General features: G+C 47.5%; 1 protein-coding gene across 1 annotated transcript in view; it reads right to left on the reverse strand.

The window, feature by feature from the left end:
- GPC3 (glypican 3) overlaps positions 1-12,736 on the reverse strand; it is a 141,112-nt gene that overhangs the window by 39,546 nt on the left and 88,830 nt on the right. Inside the window, exon 6 of the mRNA XM_026848867.1 lies at positions 7,512-7,632. Within this exon, the coding sequence (XP_026704668.1) occupies positions 7,512-7,632 (121 nt within the window). The remainder of the gene's footprint in view (positions 1-7,511; positions 7,633-12,736) is intronic.

Here is a 12,736-nt window from a genome sequence, read left to right on the forward strand (position 1 = left end):
TCCCAGTTCCCTCTCAGTCTAGACCACACTTCAAAAACCTTGACGTTAAATCAAATGTCGGATTAAAACACATAAATGAGAAACCTAACAATCACCCCACTAACACCAGAGAGCCGTGGGCTTTGTTACTGGGACCATGGATGAGGACACCTCCCTCGGACATCTACCGATTAAATTACCAGCCTGAGTCACGGCACAAGGTGACATTTGATTCAATTAACGAGGCCCAGAATAACTGTAATTAGCTGTTAACTCGGTATCAACAGCTCCACTTAAACCGTGTTTTGCTGCACAAGGATTCCTCCAGGTTTGTTTCCTCCACAACAGGATAAACTCCAGCACTGGTACAGGATATCTGGTGTTTGTTTTAAAGCACCGCTGTGCATCAGCTGCATGTTTTGGACACAAAAGCGAATGAATCCCTTTTAAATGTAATTTTTTTTTTTCCAGCTGATTTCCACAGCATTGTTTGGAGGCTGGTCCCTGCAGGACACACCTGAGGCACCTGCCTCCCCTCCGGAGCTGAAGCCACAGGGGCAAAGTTGAATCCTTTCTCATGCATAAGACTGCAGCAACCAGGGAATTTCAGGGAAGGAGAGTGATAAAATTCTATTTACGTTACCCAAAGGTTATGAACACCAGACAATAAACTGATGTGGAAACCAGCCAAAAACTGCCACCCAAGCAAGCTCAGCCCCAGCAGCTTCCTGGTGTTGCTGAGAAAAGCAAGGAGACGGATTCATCACCGGGGAAAGCTTTGCTGCTGCTATAGTCTCAACTGAGCTAAACATCTATTCCAGTACTAGATAAGTAGTGAAACACCACGGATGAATAAAGCAATCCCTGGAAAGGCAAGTGGGATTAGCAAAAAGGAAGCACAGGTGAGGCGTTCCTTTTTCACATCAATAAAGGAGATACATGGCTTGCACAGAAAAACTCCTTTCCCAGCCCTCTCCCATGCGTTCCTGAAATTCATTGCTGGGGGAAGGACAACTCGAAGTGAGAAGGACAAAAAAAAAAAAAAAAAAAAAAAGGGACACATGGCCATAGATCAAAGGATTTGAGTGCTCCAAGGAAAATCCTACAATGAATTTTTCTCTAAAAACTGCCCAATATGAGTATTTTTTGGATACTGATGTGTATGTGGACAATACCCTCAATAAAAACAGCCAGTCAGTAACAGACAGGGTTAGCCAGGTTTACGCAGCACTCGGGAGATGCTCAGGCTCTCAGCACAACATTGAGCAGTACCAGAAACGTGCCTATTCACTGCTCCTTCCTTACTGAAAATGGGAAATACCTCGCATTCCACAGCAAAGGTAACCGCACAAGCATTAAAAGCGTGGGGCTTAACACAGCACACCCCTTACGCTCCTGTCTTGTGCAAGCCCACAGGAAAAACAGGCGAGAAACTTCAGCAAACAGCCCGGATTACACACCTTTGTTTAAAAATACGCATGCAAACACACTAGGTCCAATTAATCTCGAGCTGTTAAAGAAAACCTATTTTGGGTGACCTGCGGGTACGGTGTTCCCACAACAAACCTGATAAAGTTGGGACATTTTCAGATAGGGCCCTGACAGGCGATAGCTGGCGTGGGCAAACACCGGCTCTCACTGAGATGGGAAGGAAGGGTTAGGGTTTAAAAAGCAACCCGACAGTCAGATATGTTCAAATTTAATTATGTTCTCGTTACAGAGGGTCACACCTCCCCCGATTTACTGGCCTGGCAAAATCCTGTAATTGCCACTTGCATATGGAGTCAGAGAGCATTTACTGGACGTGTTAACGAGAGCCGAGACACAGCTCAAAAGGAGGATGGAGTTAGTCTTTAAATACCAAGCCTAGACTTGGTGGAGCTACAGATTATTTTGTGCAGTAAAAGAAGAATTAGCTGATCCATTCCAAAATGCATTTATCATTAAAATAAAAATCTGCTGTCATTTTATTTAATAGCCTTACTAAAAAATAATTCCAATGTCTGGTTGCTTTCAACAACATGTGGTTTTAATATTTTAATTGTTACAAACTGTTTAATAATGTTGAACAAAAGGCGTGTCCAAGTAATTATTGTGTTTATTAACACTACTTTTGAGGACTTGCTAAATTATATTACACATATACAGCACTTCAGACGTTGCAGTGTTAATTTATTAAATTTAAAAGTGGAAAATCACCCCAAAGTGACTTGTTTTGATGCAATTTAAATATTGAATTTTCAAATGGTGTTGTGCATCACATTATTTAACAATTTGGCAGTTTTCGCATTTTTTGTAATTATTGTGCTGTTTCATCTGGCCAGGGAATTAAAATACTGTGGGAATAATAACCCTCACAAAGCCTAGCGGGCCACAGAGAGATGTGATTCCACCAAATCTGTCAAAGTCACGAATTTTCCTGAAGGGGAAATATATTCCTGAAAAATCCCCAGCTCCCCAGGGTCTCCCATAATAAACTTAATAGTTTTCCCTGCTTTGACCTGCCCGGGACAGGGTCCAGCAAGGCGTCTGCCCAGGACCCCATGTCTGCCCCAGAAGCACACGCAGCTGCCCCGAGCTGCCCCGTGCCCGGGGAGCACTCCCCACAGCGTGCAGGCAGCCCGTTCACAGGTTCCCTGTGTGCTCTGACTCTTTGCCACCCCAAGCATCATCCCCCCACAGCGGGGTTACAGCCCCGTTGCCAGTCCCCGATGCTCTGCCATGCTCCATATTTTGAGCAAAGGAGTTTGAGAGAGATTTGGGCACATGGGCATCATGCTGTTCCCAGGCCTATTTTGTTTACATTTGATTCAATCAAGTTGTGGCCTTTTGGCCTCTTTCCAAATTAACTTCTGGGTGACCTCCACCATGCCCTCTCCCAGCAGCCAGGCCGCAGGGAAACAGCCCATTAAACCTACAAACAAATACAGGACATATTGGTTGATCAAACCAGCTTCAAAGACGACTATTTAGACACTGGGGCATACTTTTGTTGCAAACTTCAAGTCTATTTTGTCTTTGGTCATTCACACCTCTGGGCCTTTTTTTTTTTTTTTTCCCTCCTTTCAGCTAGAGCTCCATGTTTTATTGCCTCGTAAAATTTCTAAATTTTGTTCTCATCCTCCTGTAAACCCCACGAAGAGCAACGCGAGGCTCTTTCAGACAGGGCTCGCTGCAGGACCCAGGTCTTTACACTGAGCATGTGAAGAAAGGCGGTGAGTTCCTGCTTGGGGGAACAGCTGTAATACTCCAAGAAATTGTGTTCCCCTTATTTCCAAGGAAATAAATCAAAGCGAGTTTCTCAGGGTCTGTGAAAGCATATTGCTTGGATTCCGATCCCCAAAGGTTTTACTTTTTCAAGAGCTTATATGGTAGTTAGATTTCTGGCTAGAGAATACGCAATATGATAAAAACACAGTCCCTATATGGGGCAATAAATTACAGATTGTTTGATGTGGAAACCAAAGAACTGTCAAACTCCAGTGTATCTGAAATATTCTAAATGAGCCCTTAACTCAAGTGTCTGGAAATGTACAATATGTTTCCAGGCCCTTCAATCTTGTAAAGACACATCTCCCCCAGTTAAATTTCCTTTTATGGATTTTACTACTCATTTTTGGCTGGATTTTCCCCCCCCTTTTCTTCCAAAATTGCACTCTTCCTCGTAGAGATCATCCTGTGATAAACAGCAGGATTTATCTAAGCATAAAAAGGGATCAGAACTGGGCACAAGCTTAAACAGGTAAGTGCAGGACAGATGGGGTAAAGCATCCGCTGCAATGGTGTCAGAGCCCTGTAAGCACTGCAGAGAGCACACAAGTCAGCTCAGGACAGGAGGGAGGACCAAGAGTGTCACAACAGCCAATTTGGTACCCACAGTCTCCACCCCTGATGCATCCTCACACCAGCCTCACTGAGGTCTGCTCTCCAGAGCCTTTCTTGGAAGAGAAGGATCAATAGGAGGTCATTGATGTGGCAAAGCACCCAGGACATGGGACACCATAGCTCCCACCTCCATGCATATCTGTTAAAACTTGAAGCTTGTCCCTATCTGGAAGGCATCCGAACATCCCTGTGGCAGGAGGAAAATTGAGTGACCAGAGGAAATAGCTCACCTTGCACACCGCTTTTTGCCTAGGGATGCTACCAAGTCACAAAAAACTGAGCAAGACCTTGCGCTGACACTGAATAACCTTTCAGTTTCAATATAGTTTCATGTGCAGGATGAGTGAAAACCCTTCTAGCTAGAAACAGACCCCATCCACTCTGGGAAATAAAAGTTAGGAACCAATTCCAACTCATTTTCCTGAAGGTGACCCTTGGCCTCCCAGCTGAGATAACAATGCTCATATTTATGGATGGGCTGGTTCATGCCTCTGGGCACACAGCAAAAATAACTCAAGTCAAAACTTGGTAGACTTCTAACAAAACTGAAAAAAAAAAAATTCCTTACTTCCAATATGGCAATAATAAACCATCTTGCCCACCAACGCATGAAAAATAGCACCACCCACAATCACAGATTCAGGTGAAACAAAAATGATCTGGAGTCCTGATGGGATTAGTAGGCACCACCAAGCGGGACTCATCCAGAAAGGACTGAGTTGAGACAACATGCTACTCAGGTGGCCACGCTATATTCATTTATTGATTTTTGCTTGATAAAAGGCGCTTGAACCGAAGTAATACAATCTGGCAAACTTTTACTTCCCCTTCCCTCTGGTTAGGTTTTTTGTACTCCTTTCAATCCCCACGGATTTTGTTCTAATGCACAAACACCTTTCTCATTTCAAACTGCAGACGTTTGAAGAGAATTTCTCAGTGTGCACTTACCCAGTCTCAGTTTGAGAAGACATGAACTAATGAGTGAGCATGATTTCTGCACACAACGCATTGACCAAACTCAAGTAAGCCTGAAAACGTGGCATACTGTTGAAAGAACACACATTTTTCAGCAGTGTGAGCAGCATGGAATAAATCGCAGCCAAGACGTTGGCAAATTACAGACATTAGCAAAAATCTACAAGTAAAAGTAAAAGCTGTGGAACTCTAAAAACCATGCACCAATTAGCATGGTTCTTGAGTCTACCCACATTTGCAGCGTCCCAGCTGCATCTCTAACACAACGCACTGGAAGTCATCATGTGGTGCTAGAGTCACAATTTACTGGTGGTCACATGGGAAATCCGGTTTACAGCTCTGAGCGCTACAAACACTCGAAAAGATGTTCTTTTCTCTAAGAGATGCTGGAAGTTTGAAAACCCTTAAAAGCCACTGTTGGCCTGAGCTTGGCGGATAAGGAGATTTTCACTCCTCCCCAGCCTGGGAGTCCCCACTGCTTCCCAGATCTGAAGCCAACACCTGAAAAACACAACTGTAATTCATCCAGAGCTGCTGCTCCTTCCACATTTCCTACTCTTCAGTGTTCAAGATGCATTCCAGATGTGAAGGAGAATGCAAAACTTCAGTAGGCCAAAAAAATACGTGTGATGGTGAGCTCTGACACCCCAAATCCCAAATTTAAGTAACCTCTGCAGTTACTTTCCCAGTATATAAGCCACTTACCATAGACTACAGACCCTCCACAGGAATAGCTAGGTTTATAACTAATTTTCACAAATCACTTCCCATTTTCTCCTGATTTTATTCTCAGTTCCCTCCTTCTCAAATAATTTTACAAGAAGGTTCAATATTTTTCAGACTCTTATGTTTATGCCATTTAAACCAAAACAACTCACCTGCTCCCCATATCACGTTCCGTTCCAATACTGCAACCCAAGGAGGGGAAACACTGTAAGACATCGTGAATGAGCTGACCATATTCACCCCCTTACCGCTATTTTTCTCCAAGTAGCAGCTGACAAAGACACTCTGCTGCTGCAAACAGCTGAGTTCAGCCCAGCAATGTTTACCCAGGGTCTCTCATTCCACAGATCTCCACTCCTCAGCAGCCTGAACTGCTCAGCAAAGACCTAACTTGACCCAATCTGGCAGCCAGCATTTCACAACCACTTTATGTCAGCAGTTTCAAGTACACTAATAACCATGTTTTGTTTGGTGCGACTTTCTCACTGTGAACGGCAAAATATCATTATCACCTGCAGGTTGAAGCCTGCCCTCTACCCCATTTAACAGGGAGCTGACTATACTATTTTTTTCTCCCCCCCCCCCTTTTAATAATTATGGGCTGCTGGCAGATGGCACAGCTTGGCATGGAGAGGCACACGGGAAAACAGAGTGGGCTGTGCTGCTGCTGCCCACGTCGGCTCCCTCATGGCGGGGTGCTACCAGGGACCCCAAATCCCTTGTTGCATCCCACTCCCAGACAGCACTTAATGAGGCGTGCCTGCATCGGAGGGTGCAGGGGTTAATCTGGGAACTGCTATGAAAACAGTCCCTGGCAGCCCCGGGAGCAGGAAAGCAGAGGTTAGCAGAAAAGTCGCTAAGCCAGCAACTCCAGATAGAGCAGCCCTCATGGCCCACCCGGCCTGGAAGCAAAGCCGGGCTTAATCCTGGGAACCCATTGCTGCCCAAAGCCTCGTGCTAGAGCGACCCTGAACAAGGTCCCCACCATAAAAGCTCTCACGGGAGAGACTGGGCAGCTCAGCTGTACGAACAAACAGCATTATTGCCCGAGTATTTGCCCTGCAAGGTCCCAGTGCTGTGCCCCTGGAAAGTAGCGAGGTCCAAGGTATCAGCCTACTGAAAAACTTCCCCTCTGTGAGTTACTCAGTGACAGAGGAGAGTCCAGAGCCAGACCCCAGCCTGACTGGCCCAAGGCAGTGCTGCAGAGGAGCTCTGGGAGGTTAACAATCACAAGCTGAACGCGCCGCAGAGGTGCCACCTAATCCCTTGGCAGCAGTGGGACTTGTTCACAGACCTAAGCTGGCCTGGCATGATGGGTAAAGACAAGATACTGCTTGTCCCAGCAAGGATGCCAGGTCTGAGACCGTGGGAAGGAAGCTCTCTCCCCAGCGGAAAGGGTCTCACCCAGCTCTGCCATTTCCTCATTCAACGGTAACTGGCCCCAGTAGTGACTGGGAGTGGATCCAGGGAGATACAGCAAAGAAACAGGTGGCCCTCCCTGCCAGCCACGAACAAAGCCAAAGCAAACTCCTCCGAGCAGCGGGGACATAGGGCAGGTGTCACATAAACCCCTGCCAGCACCTCATGCTTGGGGTCACCAGAGCAGCTCCACCTTTCCTGGTCCTCCACTGTGCAGGGGACAGAAGTGTGCTGCAGGGATGCACCCATGCACCACCCGGGCACAGGCTGAGCCCTGGAGGGCTGCAATAACTGTGCCCTGCGGCTCCCACAGCACCCACGGAGCGCCCATGAATCAGGACCTGCCACACGTGCCCTGTGAGCCTGGTACCGTGCGGGGCTGAGGTGGCACTGGCTCCACACACAGCTGCCGAAGATGGAGTTGCCCCGGGTTGTCTGGCTGAGCCCAATGAAAGTGTGGGGGAGGCCAAACTGATTTGGAAACCGCCCACTCTGGAGCCATCCCTGTTGGCATGCCTGCAACAAACCTGGTTGATGTGTTTCAGCTTGTCAATAATCTGGCTGATCACTGGCTCGGGACCTTTCATCTTCACCTCATGGTTGCCAGGCTGAGCTTTTGCTCCATTTCTTGTGATTTGGGGACTGTACCTGAGGGAGTGAGAACAGAGGAGATCACGATGTGATGGGCTAATATAGAGGAGTACTTTAAAGTTCAGTACAAACAAAAGTAATCCCAAGATAAGCACCAGCCCCTTCCAAAACAGAGAGCACAAGACAGTTAATAATGACAAAGAAACGGCAGAAGATTCTCATAAACATTTCTGCTCTGCCTTTGCGAAGCAGCAAGATTATGTACTTGTATCACTTGAGGACAATGAAGTCCTTTCCAGTCCATTAGTAACCAAGGAAGACATTAAACAGTATACAAGAGGGATAAATATTTTCACATAACTTGCACCCAAGAGTCCTAAAAAAGCTGGCTCAGAAATTCTGGCTTGCTCATGTTTGTTTAAAATAAATCTTGGCAGACCACAGAGACTCCAGTACAAGAGCGGTAGTGTTGTGCCCACAGCCAAAAAAAAATGAGTGGGATGACCCAGTTAACTGCAAGCTGATTAGCATAACATCAACCCCCTTGCAAAATAATGACTATCACTGATGTGTGATTTCAATAATAAAGAATTAAAGCATCAGAATATAATTAATGCTGTCAACTTTGCTAATGGAAAATAGGTGTTGTCAAACAATCCTGATTTCAGTCTTTGATGAGATCCAGCCTTAGGGATCAAAGTAACTGCTTAGACAGAACGTACCTTGACTTTGGTGCGGTGCTGGGCTCTGCACCACGCCATATCTCAATTTACATGGGTACTGTGCAAGTCAGTAAAGCACCCGTAAAGCAGATTAAGAGCTTGCAGAGAGATCTCCAGATGCAGCTCTCCGCAGGGACCCTCCCTGAGCTGCCAGGGCAGCTCTGCAGAGGAGGGTGGCCAAGCCTGCGCTCAGCATCTTCATCAGCAATTAGGAAAGAAATATAAACTCGCTGCTGCAAAAATCTATGGAATCGTGAAGTTTATCAGAGTGATAAAAGTGATGAGAAGAGTGACAGAGGGGTCACTGCATGCTTGCCTTTGGAGGTTGCGTTTCAACACTCAGTACCTGATCTCACGATGCTCAGGACACGAGACAAGCTCGTCCACACCAACCTCAAACTCAGCTTCAAGACCAGAACAAGCAGCTGCCGCCACTGACTGCTGGCAGCCACAGCAGTGGCACGGAGCACACTGGTGCCTTCTCGAGCTGTGGGATGTTGGTATTCATCGCAGTCCCAGTGATGGGCTGCGGTACTCTACAAGCACAAAACAAGTCCTCTCCAATAGCTGACAGCCCGAGCACACGCTGCCAAACCCCGGCACAGCCTACGAAAGAGAGATCACCGAGATAACGCCAAGGATCTGTCTGCCTTCCTGTACGTCTGTTTTTCCGGTGCCGTGGGTAAACACGATGAATATTCCTTTCTGCAATTCATCTCCTACACATCACGTCCATACCCGACTCCCAGCACCAGCTCCAGTGACTGCTTCTCTGTCTGCCAGCTCCCCGCTCCCCTGCCCACTACTCCTTCATCCCCACGCTGCCGAGCAAGCTTGGGCGATGACAGCCAGCCCATTTCACAGAGGCTTTGGGGAGGAAGTGGGACTTCAGCAGGGATTTAAAGGAGGAGAGTGAGACAGGAGGGGTGGTGGAGCTAGCTCAGGGAGGATGCTTTGCGGGGGGAGAAAGCAAGAGGGATGGGGACATTCACCACAACATCTGTTGGGGCACACTGAGGGTTTGGGGGATACACAGTGGGTTAGCCCCACTCAAAACTCTAATTAGGAATGAGACTGCCTCAAACGTGAAGATGCAAAGGCAACCCTAGATTTATACTGGTGCTCCAGAAATCTGCCCCTGACCTGAACTATTCACATCATTTAAAACACAAGACTGAGGCCAATTTCCACTCCAAGGGTTTTTCAGAGCAGGAGTGACAGGTAGAGGAGGGCTCTGCACACCCAGCCAAGCCCCAGCACTAAGCACTCCCATACACATCTCAGCTGAGGGCTGACAACCCCACAAGATGCTTCACTGAGAGGGATGACCGATGAAGGATGGGAGAAGGGAGGGTTTTGTGCATCTAACAGAGAAGCACACGCCTGTGTATATTTCTGTTTCCAGACATAAACAGCTTTCCAGGTACAGGAGAAGCATCACTGCAAAGAAGAGACATCAACTTGGATCTCCCAAGCCCCACCAGCTCCTCAACACTGGGACAGCTGCCTGCACAGTCAACCCCCCACACAGTGCTTCACAGAATCACAAAATCATTCAGATTGGAAAAGACCCTTGGGATCATTGAGTCCAACCCTCAGCCCTACTCTACAAAGTTCTCCCCTACCCCACATCCCCCAACATCTCAGCCAAACGACCCTTAAACACATCCAGGGATGGTGACTCCACCACCTCTCTGGGCAGCCTATTCCACTCTCTGACCACTCTTTCTGTGAAAAATTTTTTTCTAATGTCTAGTCTGAACCTCGCCTGTTGGAGTTTAAAGCCATTCCCTCTTGTTCTGTCACCTGTGAGAAGAGACCAGCACCAACCTCTCTGCAATGTCCTTTCAGGGAGCTGTAGAGAGTGATGAGGTCTCCCCTCAGCCTTCTCTTCCTTTAACTAAAGAGTCAGGCGCACTGTACCGACCCCAGCTGTTCTCCACCCAGACACCTTTCCCTATTCTGGGGCTGTCCATTAGGACCCAACATTTTGCAAAACACACACTTAAAAAAAAAATATTATTTTAATAGCTGCCTTATCCTCAGAGCTATCCCTGAGACACAACAGCTCCCAGTTCAGAAAGGCACTCCACATGCATTAAGAGACTTGTCGTAGCCTGAAAGCTAAGTGAGAAGTGGGGCCAGAGTGTGCCAGGCTGGATCCCAGCCTGCAGCAGCCCATGGCCAGGAGAAGGTCTGGATTCCTGGCACAGAGGGCCGGCGGGACCGCATGCTCCGAGCACCATCTCGTGGGAAGATGCTGCTGTCGCAAGCACAGACCTGCCCGGCTCTGCAAATACTCGGGTTTAACTTTTTGCAGGGGAAATTTGGAGCAGCTAACCATTAAACCCGCTGCTTATTTGTCACACAGTCACTTAATGCCACCGTGCCAATCTGACAAACGCATCTGGCGACTGAACATAAACATCCCTGAGACGCATAACTTTTTAGATGCCAAAAACCCTACCGTTTTTGGTGTGACCATAAATTCAATTTAAAGCACTGATGGAACTTTAAAGTACATTGCTGAGAACTCTCCTGTGGTTTAAGAGGTTTAGCTAGCAGGATAAATCTCCCACAGGTTTTAGCAAGAGCAGAACCAAGCCCATTTGGTGCATACCTAAATTAATAGAGACTCCCTCCCAAACTCCTAAACAGTTTTATACAAAGAAGCTCAATAGCCTGGATTTGAGTGGGCGAAACCCCTTCTGAAATCCACACGACTGCCAGAGAGGATTTCTGTAGCCTACGCAATATTGTACAGGAGGGAAGAACACAGTACTATGGCAGTAACACACCATAACTGTGTGACTGAAGACTGAAATTGTTCTCCAGAAGGCTCCGTGGGGTGGTGAGGACCTCACATCACCCTCCTCAGGGGGACAAGTCTACCAGAGAAAGAAGTAAACCTGAAAGCGTTTGCAAAGGGATCTCTCCCTAAAACAGCAATGCTGGAGAAGCAGAGTGCCATCACCTGGTGCTTCCCACCTGGCCAGGTACAAGGGTACGTATTAGGCCCAAAATGAACCATTTTCATTATCGCACAAGTCATCTGAAGCAGCAGGGCAGCAGGCACTGCAAGCTGCACATCTGAGCATAAATTGCAAAGGAGCAGATGCAGAGGGATACGCTACATCCAAATAGCCAGAGACATGCTCCTGCCTGGCTTGGGTGCTTCAGGACACACTGCCTCTGCCTGCGAAGCCAAGACCTCCTTGTGCACTCAGGTATAAAGGGGACACCAGTCCCCTCCTTGGCTGTGCCCCTCTCTGCCTGAGCACCAGGACTGGGTGGCATGTAGTCAGGTATGTGGGATGCAGCCAACCCAAGGGTTAAAGACTTTGAAATGTAGCTTCAGTGAGGGATGGGCATTCCTGAAATGCCAGAAAAGCTGCAAAAGGCAGCTGGCACCCCTCCCTGTAGCCTGGGCCAAGCAGCCAGACCTTAAATATGGCACAGAAATGCCTCTGCAGCCCCCACAGAGCTGCAGGACAGGGGGCTCCCAGGATGGTCCCCATTCAGGCTCCCTTGCATCCTACCGAGCTGCCACAGGGCTGGTGGGCTCCCAGGTCCCATTGCAAAGCAAAGTCACCTTCCTCCCATGTTCTCCAGCCACAATGCAGAAAAGAAGGAATCTCAGAGCCATCTCAAGCTGCTTTCAACTGCTGCCAATAAAACTGTCCCTTCTGCAGGACACTTGTGCCACTCCATGAAACCCATCACATACCTCTGCCATGGCGATAGCAGCATCGAACAGTAAATATGTACAGTGGTTCAAGCCCACCCCATAGTCCCCGGGGGTCCCCGTGCTGAAGGGTATCAGTGTTGCAACATGAGCATGGTCTGGCTTCCACTTCATAAGCAAAGCCCAAAATACTTTCCTCTTTGACGTGTCTTGACGTCAGTCAGCAGCATCTCCTTGCCTGGGCTCCCTGGGTATGGGCTCTTGCTGGGGACATGGCATTTTCCAAAGACAAATGTCACATTGTAAAATGTGCTGATAAGCAGCCCTTGCTAAAAACAACTTTAAAGACAACCACCTGATGAAAACACTAATGATCTGAGGTCTTCTGTGGGGATAGCACAAGTATAGACCCTTCCTGCTCCTTCTCATCCATAAATGCCAAAGCATGCAGTCAGATTAAGGGGTTTTCCCCTCCTTTCCTCCCCATCATCCAAAAATGTCCCCTGTGAATGTTTGGTCATTCCAGTCCAAATACAGCTCTTTCCAGGATTTCATTTCAGAGCAAGGAAGACAAGATGACGAATGCAATTTAAATATATGGCAATGAATGTAAAAATGTGTGTTCATCCACTTGGCCACACTGGCTGAGATGAGTTACTGCAGTGCCTGACGTGTGATTTAGAGAAAGTAATCCTGCAAGTCAGACATAAAGAATTACGCCTTTTACAAAAAGGAAAGTAAGTCTGAGGTTCAA

The sequence above is a fragment of the Athene cunicularia genome (assembly GCF_003259725.1).
Source record: "Athene cunicularia isolate RWA chromosome 4 unlocalized genomic scaffold, athCun1 chr4_part3, whole genome shotgun sequence".
NCBI lineage: Eukaryota > Metazoa > Chordata > Aves > Strigiformes > Strigidae > Athene > Athene cunicularia.